Source organism: Leuciscus leuciscus, assembly GCF_965113295.1.
Source record: "Leuciscus leuciscus genome assembly, chromosome: 11".
Lineage (NCBI taxonomy): Eukaryota > Metazoa > Chordata > Actinopteri > Cypriniformes > Leuciscidae > Leuciscus > Leuciscus leuciscus.
This window is the reverse complement of record NC_138735.1, coordinates 29,563,277-29,590,977: the sequence shown is the minus strand read 5'-3', so window position 1 is coordinate 29,590,977 and position 27,701 is coordinate 29,563,277. Positions and strand designations below refer to the sequence as shown.

Genomic DNA, 27,701 nt, shown 5'->3' with positions numbered 1-27,701 from the left:
AAAAGGAAGGAAATGAGAAAATTTGAAGACTATTTTTGACCTTTTTTTTTCAAGTGTGGCATTATTTTTATGACATTTAAGCAATTTTCCAAACAAATTCTTCATGACCTGGACTGTTCTGTACGAGATTCACCTTTATATGAAATCCCAGATACTTCCGAATATTAGCGTACCTCTTGACAGTCATCTGCCTTTACAGTAGTTTATGATTGTCATGCAGCATGAGCCAAAAGCTTGTGTCCCTTCTAAATGAATACATTCACTTGTATCGTATCAGGGGAATAGCCCTGATGATTTGGTTTAGTGTCTTGGGTTTTATTCTTAGTCTAAGACTAAATCAGATTTACAGATATTCTCACAGGTCGAGACATAAACTAAAGAGTGCAAGTTCTACATGCAGAAACTGGCTTTTAGCCTGTATGACCTTTGAGTTGAAGATTAGTGTTTACATAGGCGATATCACTGTGTTTCAGTAGAGGGCATCACTGAAGCGCAGCATGTGGAAGGCCTCCTTCGCGGACTTCTCCATGTCTTCAGAGATCGGTTCATCAGCCGCTACTCCCAGAACGCCGCTCTCCCACACGTCATCCTTTATCTTCCGCTTGGTCAGAATCACGGGCTCCTTCTCGCCTAATTCTGCATGCTGTCGTCCGTCCGGTCCGGTCAGGACGAGGTAACAGGCGTGGCGACCTTGCTCCAGCAGCGTTGCTAAACAAACGCAGAGAGATGCTTAATATTTGAACAAACCTGACTTACAACATATTGCAATTTAAAGGTGCTATTTCAGCTGTTTTGCAGACTTTAACCCAGCACGTTTTTACCCATACGTCAGCAAATGCATAAAACTTTACATTAAAAGTACAGTAGCAAAAACCATACATAAATATAGCTGTAAGCAGTGATTAAGGGGACGAGCACCACAGAGGAAGAACGAGGAGCTGAAAATTGAGACCAACTGCAAATACTTTTAAATTTGGAGATTTTAAGCAAAATTGTTGAAAGCCCATTAATACAATCACTTATAATGTGACATTATTGTTTATTACTTTTGACCAACATGTGGAGCTGACACCAAATTGATCTGGTGTGGTCAGTGTTTGGTGACAATTACACACATAAAAGTTTGGTGTCAATATGTCAAAAATGATATACAACTCGTCTATCGACACGGAATCTACTTTTTGCCGACATGGTCTGAAGATGATCGGACTCGAATTTGGTGAAAATCAGACAAACAGGGTTGGAGTTAGAAAAAGTAGTTTAAAAAAGATCAAATGGCCGTCAGGAAGTGCGTTCATTTTGGCAAGCTCTTCGTTCGAATTCGTTCATGTGTTATTTTTCATTTATTTATTCATTTTTTCATTAGAATGAAAGCAACAGTCTAAGAGGAGTTAAAAAAAAGGTTTTTCCTGGAAATTGAAAATGGTGGGAATTTTATGATGGAAAATTATGAGGTGATAAAAATTGAATCATCTTGAGTCTAAGAATTAGAGGAAAAAAATTATTTTGTCAAAAAGTTATTAACCAAAATGTAAGTGAAATTTTGGACAGTTGGTGGCGCTAGAGGGAATGAGGTAGAGACTCCAAAATTGCTGTGGTTAATGTTCAGACTATCCTCTATCTGTGTGCCAAATTTCATAACTTTTTACCATACCATAGACTTCAATAGCAGAAGGAGAAGAAGAACACTAACGGATACAATAAGAGCCTGATGTTTGGCCTCTAATAAAGAGATGCAAGAAACCTTGACTAACGTTATAAGATATAAATGACCAAAAAGACATATATGGTTAGATAAGCCTTGATGATGTTGTGGATAAGAAATACCTTTAAAAGAGACAATGTTCTGTGCAGAATTTCTTCTTTCAAGCAGCAGCTGTGAGTGTCGAGGATGCAGCAGGAATGATGACTGCATCTGAATATCAAACACAAACACATCAGTGTCTTATTCCTGCAGTAATGTGTGTGTGTGTGTGTGTGTGTGTGTGTGTGTGTTACGCTCTTACTGTCTGGTTGCTGTGACCCTGTCCCCAAAGCATGAACACTGAGAATGCGTTTAGCGTGAGGACAGACGCCGGACGAGGACTCGGAGTCCAGAACGACAGATTGAGCTTCCACAGGACGTGTCCAGAGTGTCCGCTGAGAACCAGAACCTAAAACATATATATATATATAAACAAGTGTCTGTAACACTTTAGTTTAGGGTCCAATTCTCACTGTTAACTAGCTGCTTATTAGCATGCATATTACTAGGATATTGGCTGTTTATTAGCACATATTAATGCCTTTATTCTGCATGACCATATTCTACATCCCTAAATCACCCAATACTTAAACTTAACAACTCCCTTACTAACTATTAATAAGTAGTAATTAGGAGTTTATTGAGGCAAAAGTTGTAGTTAATAGTGAGAATTGTGTGACCAAAGTCACTTATGTTCACCAAAGCTGTATTTATTTGATAAAAAAAATACAGCAAAAACAGAAATATTGTGAAATATTTTTACAGTTTAAAAGAACTGTTTTCTATGTGAATATATAGTGAAATGTAATTTATTCCTGTGATCAAAGCTGAATTTTCAGCATCATTACTCCAGTCTTCAGTGTCACATGATCCTTCACAAATCATTCTAATATGATGATTTGCTGTTCAAGAAACATTTATGATTTATGAACAAAACAGTTGTTCTGCTACATATTTTTGTAGAAACCATGATACGTTGTATTCGGGATTATTTGAGCAATAGAACAGGAAAAAAGTGTTTATTTGAAATGGAAATCTTTTGTAACATTATAAATACTACTGTCGCTTTTGATTAATTGAATGCATCTTTGCTGAATAAAAGTATGATTTCTTGAAAAAAATCTTACTGACCCCAAAAGTTTTCTGTGTGATATATGATTAAAACAAGGGAAATCAGGGTAAAAGGCATATTCTATTACTATTACTCTACACTCGTACACCTCAAATTATTATTACTAGTGCAAAGTGCCCGTGCAAAATCAGTTTGTGTGTGTGTTTTTAGTAATTGTTGGTTCGGTGTGTTTGAGTGCTCGTTGTTACAATTACACAGCAAAAGTTCAGTGACATTTTTATTTGTGCATGGTAGAAAGCAATAACGTTAAGCGCACCAGAATAAAATATAATATTCAGAAATAAACAGTGTAGCTGACTTACAGATTCAGTTAACATCCACAAATGAATAAGCAGTGAACTCCGAAAAAAACGCTATGCTTGAGCAAACAGTCTGTGAATAGGCTACTACAAATGATGGCCGTGAATAAAATATAATATTCAGAAGTGAACAGTGTAGCTGACTGAGTGTTTATGTCAGAATGTTTATTTTTAAACCACAACAATCTAAGTGCTGCTTTACCGATATATTTACCGATATCTTTTGCATTTCTAATACAAACAATGTCAAACTTGGCACTGCACTTACTCGTGCCCGTAGCGAGACACCTGTCAAGTTTGAAATCCATCGGACTAACGGTTCGAGAGATATGCGAATAACAGACAGACACACACACACAGACAGACACACACACACAGACAGACACACACACACAGACAGACACACACACAGACAGACACACACACAGACGTTTCTGTAATTTATTGATAGATTAATACCAATTTGGTCACTCACTCTTTTGGTGTCATTGCCAATGTCTTCCTCTATCATTATGTCTGGAATTCCATCTTTGTCGAATTGGCCAAATGTGGGCACACTAGAGAAACACACACAGGAATGCATTAGTGTAGTGTAACGCAGCTTCCAGTGTTTTGTGTAGTTTGGACTGGTTACTGCACCTGAGCAGAGCGCTGGTGTTGGTGGTCCATGCCATCTTCAGTTTGTCTGTGAGCAGCAGTGACACGCTAGAGTCCGTCTGGACCAGCAGTGATGGAGAACCACTGCCGTGAACAACCGACACACGCCTCAGGGAATCAGACCTGCAGATAGGCGATCAGAAGAAACCCATGAAACAATGACGAGTGGAGAAAACAAAGAACGAGGGTGAAGAAGTTTGAGCCCACAACGCTTATTACTGATAGAGTGAGATTAATCCAGTTTGACTGTCTGATCTTTCCTCCCAGCTTGTCTCTTTCTTCAGCGCAGACTTCAGACCAGCTCGTTCTGCCAGATGTTGCACACACACCGCGTACAGCCCTGAGTCTGTGGACAGAGAAAGAAACTGTTGAGTTCAGGGGAATGTAAAGGAGAAACAGTAAAGAAGAGATGCTAAAAGCAGCGACACACCTGTGAGTAACAGCAGGTATGGAGCGCCACTGGCCGTTTTGAACGGTAGATGATCAAAAAGCCCATTCACATCGACATCCACCCGTGAGCCGATCTGATCACCTGACTTCCCTGAGAAAAACACCAGCACGGTCTAAAGGAGGAAGAGATTATCGTAATCAAAATCATCACAAAATATTCAGAACAGGTGAGCATTAGAATGTTATTGTGTTGTGTGTGTGGGGTCGATCATGACTCATTTTGAACTAATCTTGAACATGACTCGGGAACAACGAGTTGCCTTAGAGCGGGGTTTCTCAAACTCGGTCCTGGAGGGCCACTGTCCTGCACAGTTTAGCTCCAACCCTGATCAAACACACCTGAGCAAGCTAATCAGTGTCTTCAGGATCACTAGAAACTCACAGCTAGGTGTGTTTGATCAGGGTTGGAGCTAAACTGTGCAGGACAGTGGCCCTCCAGGACCGAGTTTGAGAAACCCTGCTTAAGAGAGTGCTTTGTTTGTTTTGTTGAACACGTTCTGTACAGGACACAGAACTCATTAGTTCACCTCCTGAGTCGTTCGCTCTTTCGTCACTTGACGTGAAGGCCGTATTGGAGACAGAAATGAATGAATAATTCCCAACCTTCCTTACAAACAAGCGTGTGGTTAGTTTCTTTCTTACTCTTACAGTTGTGATGCATTTCTAGTCTCAAATTTCTTACGATTTATAAACTTGTGAATTTCTGTCATAATGGTTATTTTCCATGACTCGTGATGAACGAACGACTCGGACCCAGAGACTCGGGAGGTGAACTAGATCACTTCCGGTAGACTTAATAGCTTCAGCCAATGGGGATGCAACGAGATGACAAAACGACTCGGATCGGGAGGAGAGTTGAACTAAGCCCCAGCTAAACAATGAATTCATTATATCTGTTTCTCATAGTTTGGCATTGGCTGCATTATGTTTTTTTTTCTTATTATAAATGTGATCACGGTTTGTGTAAGTTGATGTGTTTGGGGAATTTGGTCATTAACATGTAACATTTAAATTATATTCTGCTGAAAATGAACGACTTGGGGGAAAAAAGATTAGTTCATTTCGCTGAACGAAACTCAAAGATCCGAGTCAGTAAAATGATCCGAACTTCCCATCACTAGTGTGTGTGTGTGTGTGTGTGTCGTACTGGTATGGGTGTGAATGGTGATGCTTCAGGATTATATGAAAGCACTGCCAAGTCCTCTGCTCCGTCAGCATTCAGATCCATGACGCTGATCAGCGGGAGATTTCCATCCATCACAGAAGAGCGCGACTGCTGCCACATGATCTCACCTGATGGACACAAAACATCGAAATGTTTACACATGCACTTTTGGACAAGAAGTATTGTGTTACTATGGCACTGAAAGATTACCATATTCATACACTACTACTGTTCAAACATTTGGGCTCAGATAGTTTTTTTTGTTTTTTTTTTAAATTAGGCTTATACTTTTATTCAGCAACGGTACATTAAACTGATCAAAAGTGACAGTAAAGACATTTATAATGTTACAAAAGATTTCTATAACAAATAAGCAATCTATTCATCAAAAAATCCAGGAAAAAATGTGTCATGGTTTCCACATAAATAGCACAACTGTTTTTAACACTGATAATAATCAGTAATGTTTCTTGAGCATCAAATCATCATATTAGAATGATTTCTGAAGGATCATGTGACACTGAAGACTGGAGTAATGATGCTGAAAATTCAGCTTTGATCACAGGAATAAAATACATTTTACTATATATTACAACAGAAAACAGCTATTTTAAATTTGTAAAAATATTTTACAATATTACGTTTTTTACTGTATTTTTGATCAAATAAATGCAGCCTTGGTGAGCAGAAGAGGCTTCTTTCAAAACATTAAAAATCTTACCAACCCCAAACTTTTGAACAGTAGTGTGTGCCATAACATTGGTCCTGGTTCAAATACATATGTCCAGATCTCTGTGTAATGTAATCCTGTACCGGACTTCTTGTCGATCGCCGTGAGATTGTCTGCGTGAGCAACCAGACATCCTGATCCTTTACTTCCGAGCCCCTTCACGCCACACTCCACCCAATCAAACTCAGCAGCTAAAGGTCTTTTCCAAAGTGTCTTCCCATCAGTACCATCAAGAGCCGTTAAAACCATACAGGGGATTGATAAATCTGAAAAAACAAACCATTACTTTAGCATAATACACAATAAAGCAGCAACCCTGAGTCCCTTGTTAAGATTTTCAGTGAATAATGACATAAATTTGGGTCTGTTCCTCACATAAAACTACACAAGCTACTACTGAACTGCTTTTAACATTTATTTTTGGTAACACTTTATTTGACAGTGTCCTTTTTACATATGTTACATGTACTTACCATAGTAATAACAGTAAATGATGCATAATTACATGCAACTAACCCTCAACCAAATCCTAATCCTACCCTAACCCTATAGTAAGTACATGTAGTTGCTTAATATTACTCACTACTTAAATATACTGTATAATTACACTGTACAACCTTATTTTTCTTATATAATAGATTCGTCTGTATTCCACAGAAGAAAAGCAACAGCAAGCGGGTTTGTGCATGTGTGTATCAGCTTACCTTGACTCAAACATGTGTTGCGCCTCTCATCAGCATCCTTGTACATTAAGAACACATCCAAGACTTTGTCTCCATTGGCGTCCTCAACAGCCAGGAAATTGTACGTGGCTGTAGGAGAGAAACACACTCAGGATCCAATCAGAAATACAGAAACACTGCTGTGGTCAAATTGGTCAAAGACGTCTTGCGAAAATCAAGTCTTTTCTCTCTGCAAAACATTTTGAACGGATCATTCATTCATTTATTTGTTTGATCTCGTCTAGACTACTGTAACTCTTTATACTATTATACTAATGCGTTCACAGATTGTTCAAAATGCTTCTGCAAGGCTGTTGACAGGCAGGCGAAGGTTCGTTCTCCTCTCGCTAAACTGGCTACCTGTTCAATTTAGAATAATTTTTTTAATTCAAATTTTTGTTTTTAAATCTCTACATAATCAAATCACCGTCTTATCATTCGGATGCAATTTCCATCCATAAACCAAACAGGTCCTTGAGATCCTGTACTCTTGGTCTGCTTTCTATTCCTAGAACGAGGTTCGAGTCTTTGAAATAACTCACCAACTTCGCTTAAAAATGCTTCATCTCTACCAAGTTTATAAAAAAAACACCTTTTATTAATAGCTTTCAACCAGGTATAATGTCTGTGTTCGGTTGTGTTGTGTTCTTTTGTATTTGTAATGTATTGTATCAGAATTTAGTTGTATTGTACAGCACTTTGTGTCAACCTTGAGCAGCGGTGAAAGTGCTTTATAAATAAAGAAAAGAAAAGAAAGTTACTACTGTAATTTTGAGGGTGTTCACCTGCGGTGGGGAACGTGTGGTTCCAGGTGGGCCGGTATTGCGGTCGCACGGGGCAGGGAAGGATGAATGAAAAGGCGAACACCACCACCAGGCACACGAAGAGCGAGAGGAGGAACGCTGCTGTGCGCCAGCCTGTCATGCGGGAAAATCCCAGCTTTCCTGCACAGCCTTTCTCCTTAGACACGCTCCCTTCTGTCTCTCCACCCTTCAGAGGCTCCGCTTCAAAACCTCGAGCTGCTGCATCTGCCATTTCACACCAGCAGAACGCCTAACCACTGCAAGACAGAAGCAGGGATGGTAACACATAATCATTTGGTGATTAACCCCCAAAAATGATCAAGTATTTCATAGTCTGAGAACAATACGAGAGAGAGCGTGGAGTGATACAGCAGAGGTTACACCCGGGTCAACAATTATATAATTTATAGTTATACAAAAATATTTGACCTAATCTTGTTTTCCAGAATACTGTGTGATACATTTACATAAACCCATTTAATCCATCAAATGTGTATTTTTGGTTTTCATTCTAATTAATGCTGTCAAATTGATTAATCGCGATAACCATTTTGTGTTTATATAATATAATATGTGTATATCTATATTATGTGTGTGTGCACGCGTCTGTGTGTGTATGTATATATAGACACACACACATACACATTTATACATATGTACCCAAACATATATTTTATAAACAAACGTTAATGTTAGAAGCGATTCATCGATTTGACAGCACTAGTTCTAATCTTGAAATCAAGTTTAATGCTGCAGATACATGTCTACACTTCTACTTGCGCCCAAAATGTTATTTTAAATGATCTGTAAAATCTTAAAATGTCATTTTTATTGTAAAACTACATCTGAAAAAACGGAAAAAAATATGCATTTAATAGAAAATGTATTTATAATTGAATACATAATTCAGTTAAGCTTAATTTTTATGTGACTGCTACAGTCATATTAATTTCATACGGCACATTCAGTCTTTCTATTCTTTACCTATATCTAAAACACAAATGTTTTTAATTCACTGAAATTACACTGAAATTACAAGGTTTGCATTGGTTTCAAATCAGATTCAGGCCATTAGTTTGAGTCAAAATACGTAAAAGAACACAAATCATCAAAGTGATTCACAGTATTTTAAAACATCAAGGAAACAAAGGAAGGCTAACTAGCCTACTTCTTCTAGTTCACAGATCCCTCCTACCTGAATTCAACCCTGTAAGTGATCGGTCAGAACTTCACAATCTACTGCATCCAAGGCCAATGTCAACTCATCTCAACTCTTCTCAAACACAACAGATCCTGCTTCTCTTCCTATCCAGAGTGTTCTGTGTCAGACAGAAGCTGTTGTTAAACACAAACCCCTCTGTCATGCTGCCGGTGGAACTAGAAGAGCCCAACTAACTAACACACCCTTTCTGGAAAACATTGGACCACACACACACTATAATCACTTACTGTAATACACAAACACAACATCATCTTGTGTAACTCACAGATATAAAGGCTTGTATATGTAAATGATGAATTTTAAAGCATAAAACATCCTAAGCCTGTTGCATTATATAAAATGACAACCACACATAAACATATACACAACAGCTTATATACAGTAAGAGACAACTAACTCGCTTCACCTTCATTAACTAAAGTACAAGGTGTCTAGTAGAAACAGACATCAACTCGAGGTTTAGAAGATTTGATACGTTTGTCTTAAATGTAACTCTTTAGCCTTTAATTAGTTAATTCTATTGTTGACCAAATATGAATTTGGAAATAGACACTTTTGTATGATCAAAACAAACCTGGTGAATGACAGATATCGCTTCTCTTCTTGATGAGCTTTGGTTTGACAACGACATTTCCGCGTACGGCAACTCGGCTGGGACAAAAAAAAAAAAAGAAGCGATTTTATTCCAATGGTTATTTTCTTGTCTCTCATTTTTGCTTGAAAGACAAAGAAACAAATGTCATATGAAATTACCTCCTTTTTATACAAATAATGAATAGTATTATTGATATAACAGTATTATTAATTGTACTCATTACTCAGAAATGTAACAACTTCTATTGTGTTACGCGTTTTTTAAAATGTATTAATAAAATATTTTTTAAATAAATGAATGTAAACGTTTAGTTGAAATGGATCTTTGTAATTACTGATTCAATATGTTATTACTGTGTTATATGTGTTGTTGTGCATTTAAGTTGATTTAATTATTATTATTATTGTGTAAAACCATTCATAATACATAATAGTAATATTAGTAATAATAATCTATATAGTATAATATACATACACTTCCGCTTTAAGATTGCGTCGCGCGCTCTGATTGGTCGCTCACCCGTTTGAGTTCATTTGCTCGCTCGCTGGTGAAGAGAGCGGCGGAGGCGATAGACGCAGGATCGAAGCGTTTCGCAGATGATTTAAACTTAATTTTTTAGGGTAAAATCACTATAACCCTTGTGAGGCGAGCGATTAATCGTGTCAGGATGTCGGCCCAGGCTCAGATGAGAGCTTTGCTGGATCAGCTGATGGGAACGTCGAGGGATGGTGAGTGTTAGCTGAGTGCTAACGGCTCTGAGAGGATTTCTGAAGGCCGCGCGCTCAGATTAGCCCAAACCAGAATATAATAACCCAGTCAAATATTAAATTTAACTTCTTAAGATAAACATCACAGCATTAAGTTAGCGAAATGCAGCAGTATTTCCTCTTGAAACGCTTCAGTTTAATGTTTGTGTCCATAAAGCGGGTGTAATGACGTCAGTGAGATGATTCGGTATGCTAGGCTAATAGAACAACAGCCCATCTAATGACAAATGACGCTATAATTCATGAGTACGGGGTTTTAGCGAAAAAACAAAAATCAGTTAGAGTCAACTACATTGATTAAAAAGTTGAGAGAATTATTATTATTATTTGTATAAATTTTTTTTAGAAAGAATGGACTTCATTGATATCTGTATATCTAATCTGTATATCTAACCACTATACAATTGGTAATATTATTATTGACATTTTTGACAGACCATTATGTCTTAAAGGTCAATTAATTAGCTGATATTTGGCCATTTTGACAGCCTTGTAAATATTTAGTGAATTGATTAATATTGTGTGAAAGTTAAAGGGACACTTCACCCATGGGAACATTGATCTTTATTGAAAGTGGGTCATATATGTAGTCGAAATGTAAAATTAATTTTGAATTTGGTGCCTTCTTGGCCGAGGAAAGAAAGAAAGTAACTTCAGGACGCATTTGTATGAAAGACACCAACTCCCACAATGCACCACATTGCACAGCTGCGCAAGCCACTCCCACTAATCCAGAAAGCGCATATCTGCCTAAGAGAAATAACTCTTCCGTCTACAAGGCTAGCTACCACCAGAGCTTGAAATTAATTTCACACAAAATGTCTAGTTAGTTGGCGAACTCATTAGTGAATTACTCTTCATTTGTATTTCTTTCGAAGTGGTGAATTATTGCATTGTAACGTTACCTGGATGTTCAGTCAGATGCGGTGCGAAACTAGGATAGTTCACAACACAAACGTCCGTGTCCTCGTCTGATTCACAACATAAACGTCCGTGTCCTCGTCTGATTCACAACACAAACGTCCGTGTCCTCGTCTGATTCACAACACAAACGTCCGTGTCCTCGTCTGATTCACAACACAAACGTCCGTGTCCTCGTCTGATTCACAACACAAACGTCCGTGTCCTCGTCTGATTCAGAGATTTCATCCAGGAGAAGTTGTCATTGTTGAAATTCTTTGCCACAGTCGGACTCTATCTCTGTGTTCGTAGCGGTTCGTAGTTGCATAGTGAGATCACCGGCGCCACCAGTCCGCCCTAACCCGAGCCAGTCCGGGCTCCTCGTCCGCGGCAGGCAGGTCTTCTGCCTCGGCTGCTCTTCGCTATAATGCGGCTTGTAAAGGTAGCCACAAACACCTGATTCAAGCATCAGACTTCTGAAATCCTCTTCCTCTATATCATATTGAGCACTCTCCTCCGCTATTGTCATAACTTTACATCTGTCTCCACAGCGCCTGTTAGCTTAGCTTCCAAACAAGATGGAGGATATTGCTTTTAGTTTTCAGAAAGTCAAGTCCCACCCACTGATCTGTAATAGGCCTGTAGCGTGAGCGGTTCCCGCCCCCTGGGAAAGATGAGGAACGAGTGTCTGTAGTCTCTACACTTTTCAATGAAATGTGACTTCCTGCTTATTATGACGCAAAATGATGATTTTTACGTCATAATAAGCAGGAAGTAAAACACTTAAATCCTTATTTCTCCCATCTCATGGAAAAATTGATGAAAAATCCACATTTATTATAATATATGACTGGGTTTCTAACAATACAAAGCTTAATGCAAATGGGTGAAGTGTCCCTTTAAATCACACACACACACACACACACACATGCATGTATATATATATATATATATATATATATATGCATGTATATATATATATATATATATACATGCATGTATACATGTATGAGCTACATAAATTAAAATACACATTTAAAAGAACTGTAGTTTCCCAAAAAATGAATGCAAGCAATAAATCTGAATAAGCATTGCCAAGAGGAAATATGGCTTTTTTTTTAGACTGTGTGATATGATTTTGATCAGCTCAAGAGGATTTTAAGATGAGTAAACGACAGAAAGGACTTGAGCAGCTAGAATTGATTGAATTGAGTTGTACTGGCTGTAAGAAATCTCACCCTCCGTGTGAATGACGCGACTGTCTTTGTGAATGCTGAGATGAATTCATATGCTTCCCGTACATTTGTTTCATACAGACTGAACAATTGTGGCCCCTTTATTCTATTCATTAAGGTTCAGTGTATGTTTGCCAGCCTACATCTGCAAGGGAGTTGCAGAAAAGCCTCATGTTCATCGAGCCGTGAGTCACCAATGCTTTTTAAAGCTGTTATGAATATGAAAAAACAATACTGTTTGCTTTCCAGCAGTAACTGTTTTACACATCATCACGCTAGTTGGTAACGTAAGAGTGAGCAGAGGGGATACGAAGCTTCTGCCCAGGCGGGTTGTAGTACACACTGATGCTGTGCCTGAGCGTCTTTCCTCAAATCTGACTTTAAAAAAAGTAAATAAATAAAGGAAAGGACTCAGATTCCTCCGCCGACGTCTTCACTTTTTACTCTTCTGTATCATTCCCAACTTCCTCATTACAGGTTTGGGCAAGAAAAGCTTTTCCCCTTTAAACTTTTAGAGGCTGGGACCGCAGGAGGGGTTCTGAATGGGAGAGACCTCGCAGTGTGTATCAATTAACCTTTCACTTTAGTTTTCAATGTTTTATTTCAACTTGGTGAACTTGTTCAACATCTTGTATTGGTTGCTTTAAAAATGCACATTAGATTATTCAGCATTTCTGTATGTACTCATGAGGAATAATGCACTTAAAGTACAAGACGACTCTCTGAAACATGACATCCCTCTCCGATCTGCTATCCCATACACCTTTGCACTCAATTGGCAGTTATAAAAGCGTAGATGCTTCATGCCAATTAGGGATAGATGAGTGATATATTGAATATTCACAATATATTTAATGTTTAGTTTTTCTGCCTCCATAACATTTATCAACATCTTGAATAGTAATGCAATGATTTTAATGCTTTTGTTTTAACCATTAAACTTCCAAATGTTAGTGTTTTTGATTTAAGCTTCATTTGCAAAAGCATAATTGAATTATGCAAGTTTGATTACTTTCCAAATTATGTATTCATTAATTTCTCAGACTTTGTGTGACATTTTTCATGTATTAAAATGCAATGCATTTTTCATTTTATAAATAAATCTTTCTTGTATTTTTATTGAATCACTTTTAACTAGATTACTGTAAACTCTTAGTAGGCAAAAAGTATCAAGATATAATTAAGCGCTGAACATGAGTCAGAATGAATAACTGATAATGACAGAGACTGCTAGCGTCTTGGGTCGGTCCATGATCAGAGCCAGTTAAAGAGACAGGCCTTGGGTCAGTGAAAGTTAAACCTCTCTATAATTCTACATGAACAAAGAGCCTTAACTTTGTCATGTAACCAAGATTTTATCTGACACTGTCAAACACATGCTCTCCGCACTCAGATCTCATGATTTCACTGCAGGGACAGACAGACCCTTGGCCGAAAAGTTAGCAGTGTGTAGTGCCGCAGTGAGTGTGTGTGTGTGAGAGAAAGAGAGAGACTAGAGTGTGTGTGTGGTCTCATTCAATGTCAATTATGTGCTGTGTCCTTACAGGAGATGAGTCGAGACAGCGGGTTAAATTCACAGACGAGCGCGTCTGCAAATCGCACCTGCTCAACTGCTGCCCGCATGACATTCTCTCTGGAACGGTGAGGGGAAAAACACATTCACACTAAACACTGTTTCTTTATGCAGCTTATTGATGCTATTGTTGTGTTCTTCCTGTGTTTATAGCGCATGGACCTTGGCGAATGCTCTAAGATCCATGATCTGGCGCTGAGAGCAGACTATGAGATCGCGTCTAAAGAGAGAGACCTGTTCTTTGAACTGGATGTAAGTGACTCGTTAAGTAGAGATCATCTGCTAGTGGTGTCAGTGAATTAGCAGCGAAGGCTTTAGTAAATTCTGTTGTTGGATTGGTGTGTGTTGTGTAGGCGGTGGATCACCTGGAGTCGTTTATTGCCGACTGTGACCGCAGGACTGAGTTGGCCAAGAAGCGTCTCGCTGAGACACAGGAAGAGATCAGCGCTGAAGTGGCTGCAAAGGTAGGAAGTGTTTATATACCATGCAGTGTTAAAATGTCTGCTGGTAATCTAATTATATCCGGGTTTTTAGGTCATTTATACATAAGAGTGACGAGTCGGGTTCTGGAAGTAAAAATATTTTTTTTTTTCATAAGGAAATTGACTTTGAATGATAAATTATAAACCTTTAAAGACAGACCTACTGTGAGCTTTGAGGTTTTTAACCGATGGTATTTGCTTCTGCTGAAGTCGTCAACCTTACAAATAATTTTCAGCAATGTTTTTTACAATATTCATGTTTAACAGTGGAATTCCTGGTTAAACACTACATTACCCATGATGCTATATGTGACCCTGGACCACAAAACCAGTCACATGGGTCTTTTTAAAAAAAATTTATTGAGATGTATACTAGGGCTTTGACTTTAAAAAATTAAAAAAAAGATATTCAAACGAATATTAGGCATCCTTTAATATTTGAACCTGTTATGGGCATTATTTTTTGTAAATGTGTTTTCTTGTAAACGTGGTTTTCAATTCAGATTCCGAGGCTTTTTCATGCCTGGTGAAGTTGTGAATTGCAAGCTCATTAGCAAGGCTATTTTTGGTAATCTGGGCTCCTGTAGGCTCCTGGTTAGCGCCTATTTTGCAAACCAAAACAATGGCCGCGCCAACGCCTACAACCACGGCTGACGAGGAGTTCGAAATCTACACTCTTGACAATTTGAAAAGCAACGTGTGGCGCTACTTTGGGTTCCCAAAGAAACAGGGAAAAATCACAAGTAAGGACAAAGTGATGTGTAAAATATGTAGGACCAAACTCACATACCACGCGACGACCAGCAACATGAGAGCCCACCTGTCAACACTACATCCCGGCAAGCTGGAAGAGGAGGAGGGGGAGGGATCGGGGGCGAGGCAGGCCAGAATCGACTCCATGCTATCTCTGTCAAAATATTATTGATAAATATTCGAATATTAATAAACAAACGAACTTCGAATATTATTTTTTTGCAAAAGGCAAAGCCCTTATGTATACATCATCTGAAAGCTGAATAAATAAGCTTTCCATTGATGGATGGGACAATATTTGGTCGAGATACAACAATTTGAACATCTGGAATCTGAGGGTGCAAAAAAATCTAAACATTGAGAAAATCGCCTTTAAAGTTGTTCATTTATGTTGGAGATTGTGCAGCATTCACTCATAAAAATTTTTTTTTTATATATTTACGGTAGGAAATTTAAAAAATATCTTCAAGGAACATGATCTTTACTTAATATCCTAATGATTTTTGGCATAAAATAAAAATCTATAATTTTGACCCATACAATGTATTGTTGGCTATTGCCACAGAGATACCCGTGCGACATGTGACTGGTTTTGTGATCCAGGGTCACATATAATGCATGTTTTGCAATAAACTTAAAATATTTTGTTTATTGTCAGCGTGTATAATTGAGTAGTTTTATATTTCTCCCTCATTTTTAATTTGATTATGCTGTTTGCAATGCTTCATGGGATATATGTAATTCTAGCCATTGAGTTCACACTCTTGTATTTGGTTGGCAGGCAGAAAAGGTTCACGAGTTGAACGAGGAGATCGGGAAGCTGCTGGCGAAGGCTGAGCAGCTCGGGGCTGAGGGAAATGTAGACGAAGCCCAGAAAGTTCTACAGGAGGTTGAGAAAGTCCGGACTAAGAAGAAGGATGCAGAGGTTAGACCATGTTTTTATTATTTATTGTTTCCAAGCACAAGCTGTCACATTTAATTTATTCAGAACATTACATTGAGTTTGTAATGCTTTCTGGATTATTCGTTTTCTGTTTTGTTTTGTTTTTTCCAGGAAGAGTACAGGAACTCTATGCCCGCCTCCAGTTTCCAGCAGCAGAAGTTGCGCGTCTGTGAGGTTTGCTCCGCCTACCTGGGTCTCCATGACAACGACCGGCGTCTCGCTGACCACTTTGGCGGCAAACTGCACCTGGGCTTCATCCAGATCCGAGAGAAGCTGGAGCAGCTGAAGGTAACCGCTCGGCCTAAAGCGGGAGCCGGCGGGGGCTGTTGGTTTAGGATGGTCAGTGACGTTGCATCATTTCTTCTCTGCAGAAAACCGTGCAGGAAAAACAGGAGAGGCGGAACCAAGAGCGACTGAAGAGGAGGGAAGAGCGGGAGAAAGAGGAGAGAATGAAAAAGCAGTGAGAATATTTTTATGTGCTTTTTAAGATGCATTGCTTTTGTGAAATGCACTGTAGAATCTAAAGGAATTCTAGTCTGGTTTTCTCAATTATTTTTGTATGATTTATTTAAGTGTGTGTGGGGTATATTTATATATTATTTTATTATCTTTTTTTTATTTTTTATTTCAGTTTAAATTTATTTAAAGTAGATTTTTTTTTTTTTTTTTTTTTTATTCAACAAATGCATGATGTTTCCAAAGTCAATAAACAGTTTAAATAATTGTGATCTGAATATTGATCAAAATAATCCTTATTTTTGTCTTGTTTTCTCTGTAGGACCAAGTCACGCAGCCGAGAACGCAAGAAGTCAGTTGCTCATTCACTTTACATTTGTTTTCTTGCCAGCTAATATTTTTTATAATTAGTACAAAAAGAAAGCAAAGTCCTGGGAATGACTAAAATAAAAAATTGAATTTTTATGCTGTATTCTGTAGTATATTTATCTATGCTCAGCTCTAAAATATCATTGGCTAAGCATAAAACACTTTTGGGTTTAAACATTTATTTAAAACTTCCTGGCACGCCATAGCTTTTTTTTTTTTTTTTGGATGTTCTTTCAGATTCATTTGTAATCTGATCCAAAATCAGTCAATCAAAATGAAATCCATATCTATTAAATGCAAATTACTTTAAAAAATCATAGAGAATATTGAACATTTATTGTAAAACTGGACATGTATTTAATCTTATGCATGAACCAGTTGTTAATGTGTCTCGTTCTGTTTGCAGGTCTCGTTCCCGTGACCGCGATCGAGAGCGCAGGCGCCGGCGTTCCCGCTCCGCATCACGAGAGAAGCGGCGTTCCCGTTCTCGCTCCAAAGAGCGCGACAGACGCCGGCGACACCGTTCCCGATCCCGATCCCGCTCGCGGCACAGCCGAGAACACTCACACAAGTAACTATACTCAGTGTTTTTACTCTCTCGCTCGTGAAGCTTAAAGTTAGAATCCTTTTTTATTACAGTTTTTGTACAAATTTGGTTTTAACAACGCAAGTTTTTTTTGTTGGCATGGTGTGAAAAAACAAACAAGCAAACAAACCTTCCGTTGTCTTGTAGTAACAGTTGATTCGTGTGTGTGTGTGTGTGTGTGTGTGTGTGTGTGTGTGTGTGTGTGTGTGTGTGTGTTAGGTCTTCACGGGACCGTGACCGTGAGAGGGACAGCAAGCACAGTTCATCTGAGCGGAGATCAGACGGGCTGAACGGCAGGACAGAATCTCGCCGTCATGATGACAGAGAGGCTGGAGAGATCTGAATCATCTCACGCTACCATAACAAACACAAACCGCTCATATACATATACCCACTTTTTTATTTATCATGTTTGCTTCGTCTGTAGTAAACTGCCCATGCCCAGTTTCATTAAAGTCTTTGTAGTCTTTAATATCTCAGTCCAGTAAGAATTGAACCTGTTCGATCCACTGTCCAGTGTTGAAATTACTTTTGTTTGTGTGGATTTTGTTTTTTATTTTTGTTTCTTCTCTAAAAAGTATGTACTGCCGCTTTTTTTTTGCCCCTCCATAATGTTATTTTTTTGGATTGGGTTTTCATTTTGTACTGTTATTCCGAATGAATGTGTGCATGTTTTGCACGGAGATCATTCTACTTTGAAAGCTGTTCTGAGGTCAGTTTAAACACCCTTTCTTTAAATCTAGCTGCAGTATTTCCCCATAGAGAGAGACTGAGCTCATTCACTCTTTGTTTCAATAGCAGAGGTGTAGGGGTTTAATCAATCTAAACAAGTGAATCCTTCATGGCATATTGTTTCAGAATTACTATGTACATGATCTTTTATAATGCTTTTTGATTTCATGTTGTCAAAGTGCATTAAATGGTTTTATGAATTTAAATGGTGTTTGTCATTAATGAGGGCTCTTATCCAACTAATAAACTGTCTTTCACCGTTAAGTCCATTTGTAACTCATAATTAAGTTGAGTGCTTGTGTGTTTGGTATTCGGAAAGCTGTTCTATTTATCTTGTGAATTCAATATGCAATAAATATTTAGATAATTAAATACTTTACAAGATATTTTCAGCATAGTAATAGCTTGGCACTTTGATTCAAAATAGGGCCTGAAACTCTTAAATAAAGCCTTGTTTTTGTGTGAGCATGAAATGAGATGTTTTAGAAAAAATTGCTACAATTATTTAATTCGAAATTGAATACATTTATTTTCTGAGCTTCCTGAAAACCGAAATTCCAATTGTTTAGAGAGGAGAGACATTTTTGTAATGTTTCGTTAATATAGTATATATTTTACGCTAGTATTCTGTTTCTTTTTTATTTATAATCAAATTAAAATCATAGAAATTATTATATTTTATATTAATAATCCCTAATGTTGTTTTCAATGAAATTTCTTCACGTGACCGAAAGATGGCGTGATTACGCTGGCAACAAGAGGTAGCTCGTCACTTCCGGCAACGTCACCGTGACGCCACAGTCAAAACAACCGAAACATGATGCTAGCGTCTCACACCCGCGAGTAAAATGTCGTGTTTTTAGCGATCGCCGATGAAAGCGTTGGAGATTTGTCATCTTAATGTCATGATCTTGTCGAACTATGAGTTTGGCAGCGTTTTTTTCGGTACAAGGGACCAAAAAGTCATCATAAAAGCACCAGTGTAGCTACCGGTTTGCTAACGACAGGCGTCAGACCAGCAGTCAAACCCGGTACGCCTGAAATAATTCATATATTACATTTAAAATACCAAATTTAAAGTCAGCTTGTGTTTATTCTCGCCAATTGGCTCCGTCAAACGCATTACAAGCTTGTGACGCGTCTGTACACGTACAGATGTGTGTGTCAGCCACATGTCATTCTGTAGAGTTTCTCTTCTAATCACTATTAATGTACATCTAATAATTAGTTTGACTAAATTTGTGATGATTCATTCTCGGTGTCGGTCAAATAACATGAGTTCACAGTTCTCCTGGAAGAGTCAGGAATCATCTGACAGCTGTCAGGGGCTGATCAGAGTCCAGATGTGTGTGTTCTGTAGTCTATCAGCCTGTAGTTTGTGTTATTGCACAATTATTGTCATTGCAGTCTATGAGTATGTGATGTGTGTTATTGTAGTTGTGTGTGTATTACTGTGTGTAACGTGTGTGTTGATGTGTCCCTGCAGTGTGAGAGGTTTGCAGGTATCTGGATCCCCGGGACAGGCCGGTGCTCACCGAAGAGACGGGGAACAGGATCGGTAAGCAGGGGGGAGCGTCCAGCGCTGAGCCTGTGGAGAAGATGGCCAGCAGCCCGGAGAAAAGCTCCTCCGCACAGGAGCTCAAGGAGCAGGGCAATCGCCTGTTCCTCAGCCGAAAGTACCAGGAGGCCGTGACCTGCTACAGCAAAGCCATTGTGAGTGGGGCGGGACAGTTCTCGGTTTACACGGAATTTACTTGCACATTTGATACATTTCTGGTCAAAAGTTTGGAATAATTAAAAATTTTTAAAAGAAGTCTCTTCTGCTCACCAAGCAAGTTTGATAAAAAATACTGTATATATTGTGAAACACACTACACCGCCCAGCCAAAAAAAAAAGAACGGCGCTGTTTGGATTTAAATAGGCAAAAGGTTACGAGTCTATGATTGGATCATTATTGCAGTGATTATTATGTTTCTAACATGTTATATGTTTGCCAACAGTTCTTCTAACTCTAACTGATGGAGTGTGTAGCTTTTCATTTCTGAAACAAAATCAGGTTCATATTCCAGGATGATAATGTCCAGATTCATCAGGCTCAGATTGTGAAAGAGTGGTTGTGAAAAGCTTGAAGAATCATTTTCTCACATGAATCCAGAGCTTAAATTCATTGAAAGTGTTTGGGATGTGCTGGAGGAGACTTTACAGAGTGCTGGACTCTTGCATTGACAACACAACATCTTGATGGAAATAACATCACAACATTTATTTCCATCAATGAAATTGGTTTATTTCCTGATGAATCCTGACATTGTCATCCTGGAATATGAACATGATGTTCTTCATACACGATTGTTTCAGAAATGAAAAGCTACACACTCCATCAGTTAGAGTTACAAGAACTGTTGCCAAACATATAACATGCTTGTATCTAAATGTAATTTATTCCTGTGATCAAAGTTGAGTTTTCAGCATCATTACTCCAGTCTTTGGGCAGTGGCTCAGTGGGTAGACCAGTCGCCTCACAGTCCCCAGTTCGAGTCCTCGATTGTGCATGTTCTCCGAGTGCTCCGGTTTCCTCCACACAGTCCAGAGACATGCAGGCTAGGTGGATTGGACTTGCCGAATTGGCCCGTAGGAGTGTGTGTGTGTGTGTGTGTCTCAGCACTCTCTGTTTCTCAGTGCTGGGTTGCGTCCAGTGTAAATCCTGTGCCAAATCCAATGTGTGTGTGCGGATAATTTGATGAAGCGGGACTAATGCTAGGAAAATATATTTCTCCAGTCTTCAGTGTCACATGATCCTTCTAGAGCATTTTAGAAACATATCTGAATATTATCAATGTTGAAAATGGTTGTGCTGCTTCATATTTTTGTGGATATCATGATACACTACCATTAAAAAGTAAGATTTAAAAAAAAGAAATGTATACTTTTATTCAGCAACATTTATTTCAAGTAAATTCTATTCATCCAATAATAAAAGTGCATTGACGTTTCAACAAAAAATATTATGCAGCAAAAATGTTTTACATTTATGGTAATAACAACTATAATTAATAACTGAGAACAATAATAATTGAGCAGCAAATCGGCATATTAGAATGATTGCTGAAGGATCATGTGATGCTGAAAACTCAGCTTTGATCACAGGAATAAATTACATTTTGCTATATATTCACACAGAAAACAGTTTATTTCACAATATTACTGTTTTTACTGCATTTTTTGATCAAATAAATGCAGCCTTGGTGAGCAGAAGAGACTTCTTTTTATTCATCAAAGAATCCTGAGGAATTTTCCACAAAGTTTCAATGAATTTTAAATGCACGTTTTATATTCAGTAATGCATTTAACTCATCAAGTGGCGATTGTGTGGCTATTCACAGAAAACACACTTGGTCTCCGCAGGACTGATAAAGTTGTGTTGTTGTGCTAATCATGTTTGTGTGTGTGTGTGTGTGTGTGTGTGTGTGTGTGTGTGTGTAGAACCGTAACCCCTCAGTGGCCGTGTACTACACTAACAGAGCGTTATGCTACGTGAAGCTACAGCAACACGACAAGGCATTGGCCGACTGTAAACACGCCCTCGAGCTCGACAGCCAATCAGTGAAGGCGCACTTTTTCCTGGGCCAGTGTCAGCTGGAACTGGAGAACTATGAAGAGGCCATAGGCAATCTACAGAGAGGTACACACACACACACACACACACACACTCACAGCTTAAAGTAGGAATTTTGATTTAAATGGGTCATATGATGCTTACTGTTTTCCTTTTCTGTGTAAAGTATCTGTTTGCGCATGTATACGATCTGCAAAGTTACAAAGCTCATAGTCTCCCACAAAGCGATTTATTCTACCCAACAGAGAACGCTGATCCAGACCAGCATAAAAAATTAGGAATCAGATGTATTTATAAAGCTGTTTCTGAGCAGTATAACCTAAAAGTTAGCAGCTTCCTGATTCAAAGATGACTTACCACTGTGAAACGTTCTGCTCAAGTTGGTTCTGATCGAACGACTCGATTATCCGCATTTTCAGAAAGCGGCTCGGGCTCGAACTGATACAGAAAAAAAAAAAATGACAAAGGGATTTTATAAAAGGATGTTGGCCACAGGGATATATGTGACCCTGGACCACTGGTCACATGGGTCAATTTTCTGAAATTGAGATTTATACATCACCCGAAAGCTGAATAAATAAGCTTTCCATTGATGTATGGTTTGTTAGGATAGGACAATATTTGAAAATCTGGAATCTGAGGATGTAAAAAAATCAAAACATTGAGAAAATCTCCTTTAAAGTTCGTGATTGTGCTGCATTCACTCACAAAAATAAATATTTTATATATTTACGGTTGGAAATTTACAAAATATCTTAATGGAACATGATCTTTACTTAATATCCTAATGATTTGTGGCATAAAAGAAAAATTTATAATTTTGACCCATACAGTGTATTGTTGGCTATTGCCACAGATATACCCGTGCGACATGTGACTGGTTTTGTGGTCCAGGGTCACATATAAGGTTTCATAGTCAAGTGTCAAGTGGATGAGAGATTAAGTTCAATTAAAAACTTTTGTATGTGATGTTCAGTGTCATTTGATGCATTTTTTTTTAATGTCTTGTTTTATAATTTTGGTTTTGTCTCTAATAATGTAGCTCTATATCTAATATCAGCCAATGTATTTGTTTTTGACCTAATAATCTAAATAATTCTCCATTATCAGTATCAGTGAATCCCTAAAAACCATCATAGACATAATCCAGCATCTAAACAGACATCAGTGTTCAGATGCAGTGTGATGATGTTCCTGGTTTTCAGCCTATAACCTGGCGAAGGAACAGCGGCTGAACTTTGGAGACGATATCCCAAGTGCTCTTCGCATCGCCAAGAAGAAACGCTGGAACAGCATAGAAGAGAAGCGGATCAGCCAGGAAAACGAGCTGCATGCTTACCTCACCAAACTCATCCTGGCAGAGAAAGAGAGGTGAGAGTCACGCTGGACACACACTGATGATGAGTCCGCATGAATCCGTGTCGTGACATCTGTCCGTCTGCACGTTTGTGTTCAGAGAGCTCGACGACAGCAGAGTGAAGCAAACCGAGGACATTCAGAACGGAGGCGAGATCAGCAAATCCAAATCCAAACACGTGAGACACGCGCTTATAAACATACGAAGATTGTCGTGTCGTGTCGGATTGATGAAGTGATGTCATTTCCTGTGCTTCTCTCTGCAGGATAAATATCTGATGGACATGGATGAACTTTTCTCTCAAGTGGATGAGAAGAGGAAGGTATGAAGGAATCAAATCAAACATCTCTAAATGAAACGAGACATTTTGACAATCACTCCTCACACACTGAAATATCATTGGTCCAAAATCCTGCTCCACATAATTGTATATTAAACATGATTGTCTGTTCATTCTTATGTTGTGTTATATCACGTGTGCAGAAGCGAGAGATCCCAGATTACCTGTGTGGGAAGATCAGCTTTGAGCTCATGAGAGAACCCTGCATTACTCCCAGCGGCATCACTTACGATCGCAAGGACATCGAGGAGCATCTACAGGTCTGCTCACTGAAATTTTTTTTTTTTTTTTTTTGAGCCATGTGACTTGCAGAATGATGATGTCATGATTGGCTGAAAGATCACAGATTGGCGGATCATGTTGTTTTAGTATTATTAATGGACTAGTGCTGTATTTATTAGGGCCCGAGCACCGAATGGTGTGAGGACCCTCTTGGAATTGCTCTGTTTATTAGCATTTTAAAATTTGTTTTTATTTTTATATTTCCGTTTTAATTCTAGTTTAAATCGTATTATTTTTGTGTGTTTAGAGTCAGTTTGTATTCGTTTTTATTTTTATTTTCCTTTTATTTTTTTTGCTCTTTTCTACAAAATAATATAAATAAATGATCTAAAATCATATAGTGTAATCTTAGACAATTCTCTTTGTTATTTTAGTATTATTCATATACTATTATATTATTTATTAATATTTATTAATATTTTATTATATTAATATTTTGAATTATTTTGAATTAATATTTATCTATATCTTTTCAAATGATCATTTTGTTTGTTATGACATTATGAAGCCAAATTTTATTTTACAAATTTAAAATATTTATATATTTTCACTTTTTATATTAATTCTAGTTTAAGTTTTTTAAGTCTGTTTCGTTTTTTCACATTTGGTCATTTTAGTACTTAAAATTAAACTTATTTTATTTATTTTCAGTTAGTTGCCAATGTAACATTTCTACTTTTTTTATTTATTTTTATCTAGTAATTATATTGTATTTTATTTCAGTGAATTTTTTTCACTGAAAAAACAGACATTTTTAATGGAGTAAGATGCTTTTTGCAGCCAGACATTATGTTACAACATCTATTGAAATGGGTTGGGACAAATCACTCTTTTAAAAATACCAAATAGCCTTTATTGATGAAAAACAACAAATTTGCAGTTTTGATTTGATGTTCTCTCTATCTCTCTCTCTCTCTCTCTCTCTCTGTAGCGTGTCGGCCATTTTGACCCAGTCACCCGCAGCCCGCTGACCCAAGATCAGCTGATCCCCAATCTGGCCATGAAGGAGGTGATTGACGCTTTCATCCAGGAGAACGGCTGGGTGGAGGACTACTGAACACACACACACACACACTCAAGCGGACTGCAGCAGAGTTTCCTCACGCTGAATCGAATCCTCTCCTGTATGTTCATGCACTTTAATCAGTGGAGCTTTGCTGTGGAGCGTGTCCCCCGCAGGAGTCACATGACCCTCTCTCTCTGTCCTTCAAACTCTTTCTGCTGTCCTTCCTTATCATTCAGAATAATCCTGCAGGTTTTGTTCAGACACTTCCTTTCAATCTGAAACGTTGGCTGATGTTTGCTGCTCATGATGATGCTGTAATCTCATCATTGAATGTTAAAAAGCAACATTATTGATGACACTTCACTAATAATCACTCATGAAAGAGGAAACTGTGCATGCGAGTGTTGCGCAGATTGGCGTGTGTGTTTTTTTTTTTTGTTTTTTTTTTAAGAAGCTGTCCCTATGATTCATAATGCGGAATGAATGCGATATTTGCGAGTGTATAAAGTTCTAACATATGTAGAATGTTTCTGAGACGCTTCTCGAGCTTTGGGTTCTAGCAGGATGCCGGTTATAACGTTTTTGTAACGAGCGTTTAATCCACGACATATATTTAGACATTCATTCATCTGCCAATCAACGAAAACGAACTGAGAATCTGTGGCGTGCAGGTGACATCATCATCGTTATGGTGTATTATTATACGTTTAATCTCACTATGTGTGTCTGTGCGTTAGAGCGAGAGGTAAGTGATTATTTCACACTATTGATTTAGTCTTTCCCTTTGGACCTTTGGGGAGTTTTCTGTTTCCTGGCACGAACACACACTTCCTGTTTAGTATCAGTATTTCCGCGGTTTGAGAGCCCTTGTTAGTCGCTGGACGTCACAGTCCGGCTCGGCTCAAATATTCCCGAAGTGTAATGAGTTTAGGTTGGATGCATCATGCATGTTCAATAAATGTTATTTTGTTTCTTTTTGTAGCAAATGTGTTGAATCGAATCTTATTCTTTCCAATAGAGTTAAAGGTACGACCCTAAATTAAAAGACCTTTGTCAGGTTAGACGCCATTTAGAATTTTGAAAACGAGGCTGTATAGACGGTAGTTATAAACGAGGGATAGACTTGGTCTGTGTCTGAAATCTCTTGAGTAGGTGCTTATTTTGAACAAGTAATTACTTCACGACTGCTTAAAAAGTACATTCTATATAGTATATGAATGTAATCCAGACATACATTCGCCATGTTGTCATTATCATGTGACGAAGTAGTAGGTCATCCAGGTACTTTTTGCCTACTCTCTTATGAGTACTTCTTTTGTCACATGCTGTTTTTTGCCTACTATTTATTGATTTTGGATGGCACGCATTGTATAAAGGTCATATTTTAAGGAGTTTTAATCTACTGCCTTTTTTTGAAAAGAAGTTTCCTCATCTTAACAATCGGTATGTTAAACAACAGTGCGATCCATTAAACTCACTGTACTTATATCCCTCACAGCCTCGTTTTCATTCCTGTCTAAAAATAAATGCCTTCTGGTTTGTATTTCCACAGCATGAAGGTAAGATCTTACGCATTTATGAATGAACCGCTCATTGATATGTTGTTATGATATCTACTTCAAACATTACAGTGCTCATGATAACTTTAGTTAACTCTACAATAAGTAAATCCACTTCAGCTAAATACTCTTAGACAGCGATGCCATAGTAATGTACAGAGCTAACGCACAAACGGACATTCAAAGACAAAACTCTAAAGATGGCCGCGGGCTTGTTTCTCTAAGTTCTATAACCAAAGAGTATAGAAGCCCTATAGGCTTCTATACTCTTTGCTATAGAGGAGGCTCTGAAGAGTCTTAAAGGGATATTTCACATAATAATGAAAACCTTTCATAATTTACTCACCCTCATATGCTTGTTCCAGACATGTATGATTTTCATTTCTTCTGCATAAAGTTGATAATGTCTATTCACATGCATTGTGAATACGTGGTGCACATGAGACCAGTGACCAACAGGGGGAGCAAGAGACAATCCATCAGGAGCAGAAGGTAAAAGTTCATAAATGTAAAACAAAGACATAAGCTCTGCTCGAAATATTTTGTTGGTTAGAATTTGCTTAATGTGAGTAAAATATAGATTTTTTTTTTAAATGGCAGATGATTGGAAAAGTCATGGAAATTCATTAATTGATCATTGATCAAGGTACATTATTAGAAACAGAAGGGTCATTCTACAGAAACGTCCTTTTTTGGTATGGCAATTGATTTCTTTTTCTAACATTTAAACTTACACCACATTATTAGATTACCCTTTGACTTTATGAATACGCATAAATGACAGCTTAATGATTTTTTTTTATCGTTTTTGTGCATTTATTTAATTTAAAGACGACATGTGCCATTTTTTTGTCACTGGTGTTACCTTACTACTTTGGCAATATTAAAGGTTTTTATGAAACAATTTTTTTCAGCACATGTAGTCAGAGTTACCGAAAAATAATAATAATGCAACAAATAAGGAGCTTATGTTTTATTTATTTTAATCAGGTTTGTTAAAAGTTTGCTTGAATGAGGTTAGTTCGTTTGCACATGTATTTGCTATAACAATGAAAATATTTGAAAACCAGTTAAAATCAAGTAATAATGCAATCCTTTAAATCTTAACTTTTGAGTGTAGCAGAATTAAATGGATGTAAAATTATTATGATGTCACATGTGACACTGTATTTAATGTGACAGAAAAAAAAGACAGTAACACCAGTGACACAATTAATCACCAATG

General features: G+C 37.8%; 3 protein-coding genes and 1 long non-coding RNA gene across 10 annotated transcripts; 2 read left to right on the top strand and 2 right to left on the bottom strand.

The window, feature by feature from the left end:
• Positions 1-32: 32 nt before the first annotated feature.
• fam234a (family with sequence similarity 234 member A) lies at positions 33-9,578 on the bottom strand. Of its 4 annotated transcripts, none has more exons than XM_082183472.1 (13): positions 9,499-9,562; positions 8,898-9,111; positions 7,685-7,959; positions 6,882-6,989; positions 6,261-6,443; positions 5,430-5,575; positions 4,263-4,395; positions 4,052-4,178; positions 3,815-3,955; positions 3,651-3,732; positions 2,007-2,153; positions 1,828-1,915; positions 33-708 (listed from the first exon to the last, which is right to left on the bottom strand). In XM_082183472.1, the coding sequence occupies exons 3-13, from the start codon at positions 7,932-7,934 to the stop codon at positions 470-472; spliced, it is 1,644 nt and encodes a 547-aa protein (XP_082039598.1). In that variant the 5' UTR covers positions 7,935-7,959; positions 8,898-9,111; positions 9,499-9,562; the 3' UTR covers positions 33-469. The 4 variants fall into 4 exon arrangements, with proteins under 4 accessions (XP_082039598.1, XP_082039599.1, XP_082039600.1 ...); XM_082183473.1 differs by having other exon boundaries at positions 8,898-9,021; positions 9,499-9,561; XM_082183474.1 differs by lacking the exon at positions 9,499-9,562 and adding an exon at positions 9,331-9,465 and having other exon boundaries at positions 8,898-9,021.
• A 468-nt stretch (positions 9,579-10,046) lies between these two features.
• Positions 10,047-18,521, top strand: luc7l (LUC7-like). 4 transcript variants are annotated; one of them, XM_082183956.1, is made up of 11 exons: positions 10,070-10,247; positions 12,540-12,606; positions 13,968-14,062; positions 14,148-14,246; positions 14,348-14,458; positions 16,011-16,154; positions 16,284-16,460; positions 16,544-16,632; positions 16,951-16,980; positions 17,404-17,568; positions 17,803-18,521. In XM_082183956.1, the coding sequence occupies exons 1-11, from the start codon at positions 10,245-10,247 to the stop codon at positions 17,924-17,926; spliced, it is 1,104 nt and encodes a 367-aa protein (XP_082040082.1). In that variant the 5' UTR covers positions 10,070-10,244; the 3' UTR covers positions 17,927-18,521. The 4 variants fall into 4 exon arrangements, with proteins under 4 accessions (XP_082040083.1, XP_082040082.1, XP_082040081.1 ...); XM_082183957.1 differs by lacking the exon at positions 12,540-12,606 and having other exon boundaries at positions 10,047-10,247; XM_082183955.1 differs by lacking the exon at positions 10,070-10,247 and having other exon boundaries at positions 12,316-12,606.
• LOC309509339 lies at positions 10,052-12,261 on the bottom strand. Its single transcript, XR_014209864.1, has 2 exons — positions 12,179-12,261; positions 10,052-10,826 (listed from the first exon to the last, which is right to left on the bottom strand). It is a non-coding gene; the product is annotated as an uncharacterized lncRNA (long non-coding RNA).
• Positions 18,522-19,087: 566 nt separating the features above from the next.
• On the top strand, positions 19,088-25,903 carry stub1 (STIP1 homology and U-Box containing protein 1). Its single transcript, XM_082183962.1, has 8 exons — positions 19,088-19,346; positions 19,802-20,028; positions 21,800-21,998; positions 23,138-23,303; positions 23,389-23,467; positions 23,555-23,611; positions 23,773-23,889; positions 24,843-25,903. Exons 2-8 carry the CDS (start codon positions 19,915-19,917, stop codon positions 24,966-24,968), a joined length of 858 nt encoding a protein of 285 aa, XP_082040088.1. The 5' UTR covers positions 19,088-19,346; positions 19,802-19,914; the 3' UTR covers positions 24,969-25,903.
• The last annotated feature ends 1,798 nt before the right edge of the window (positions 25,904-27,701 follow it).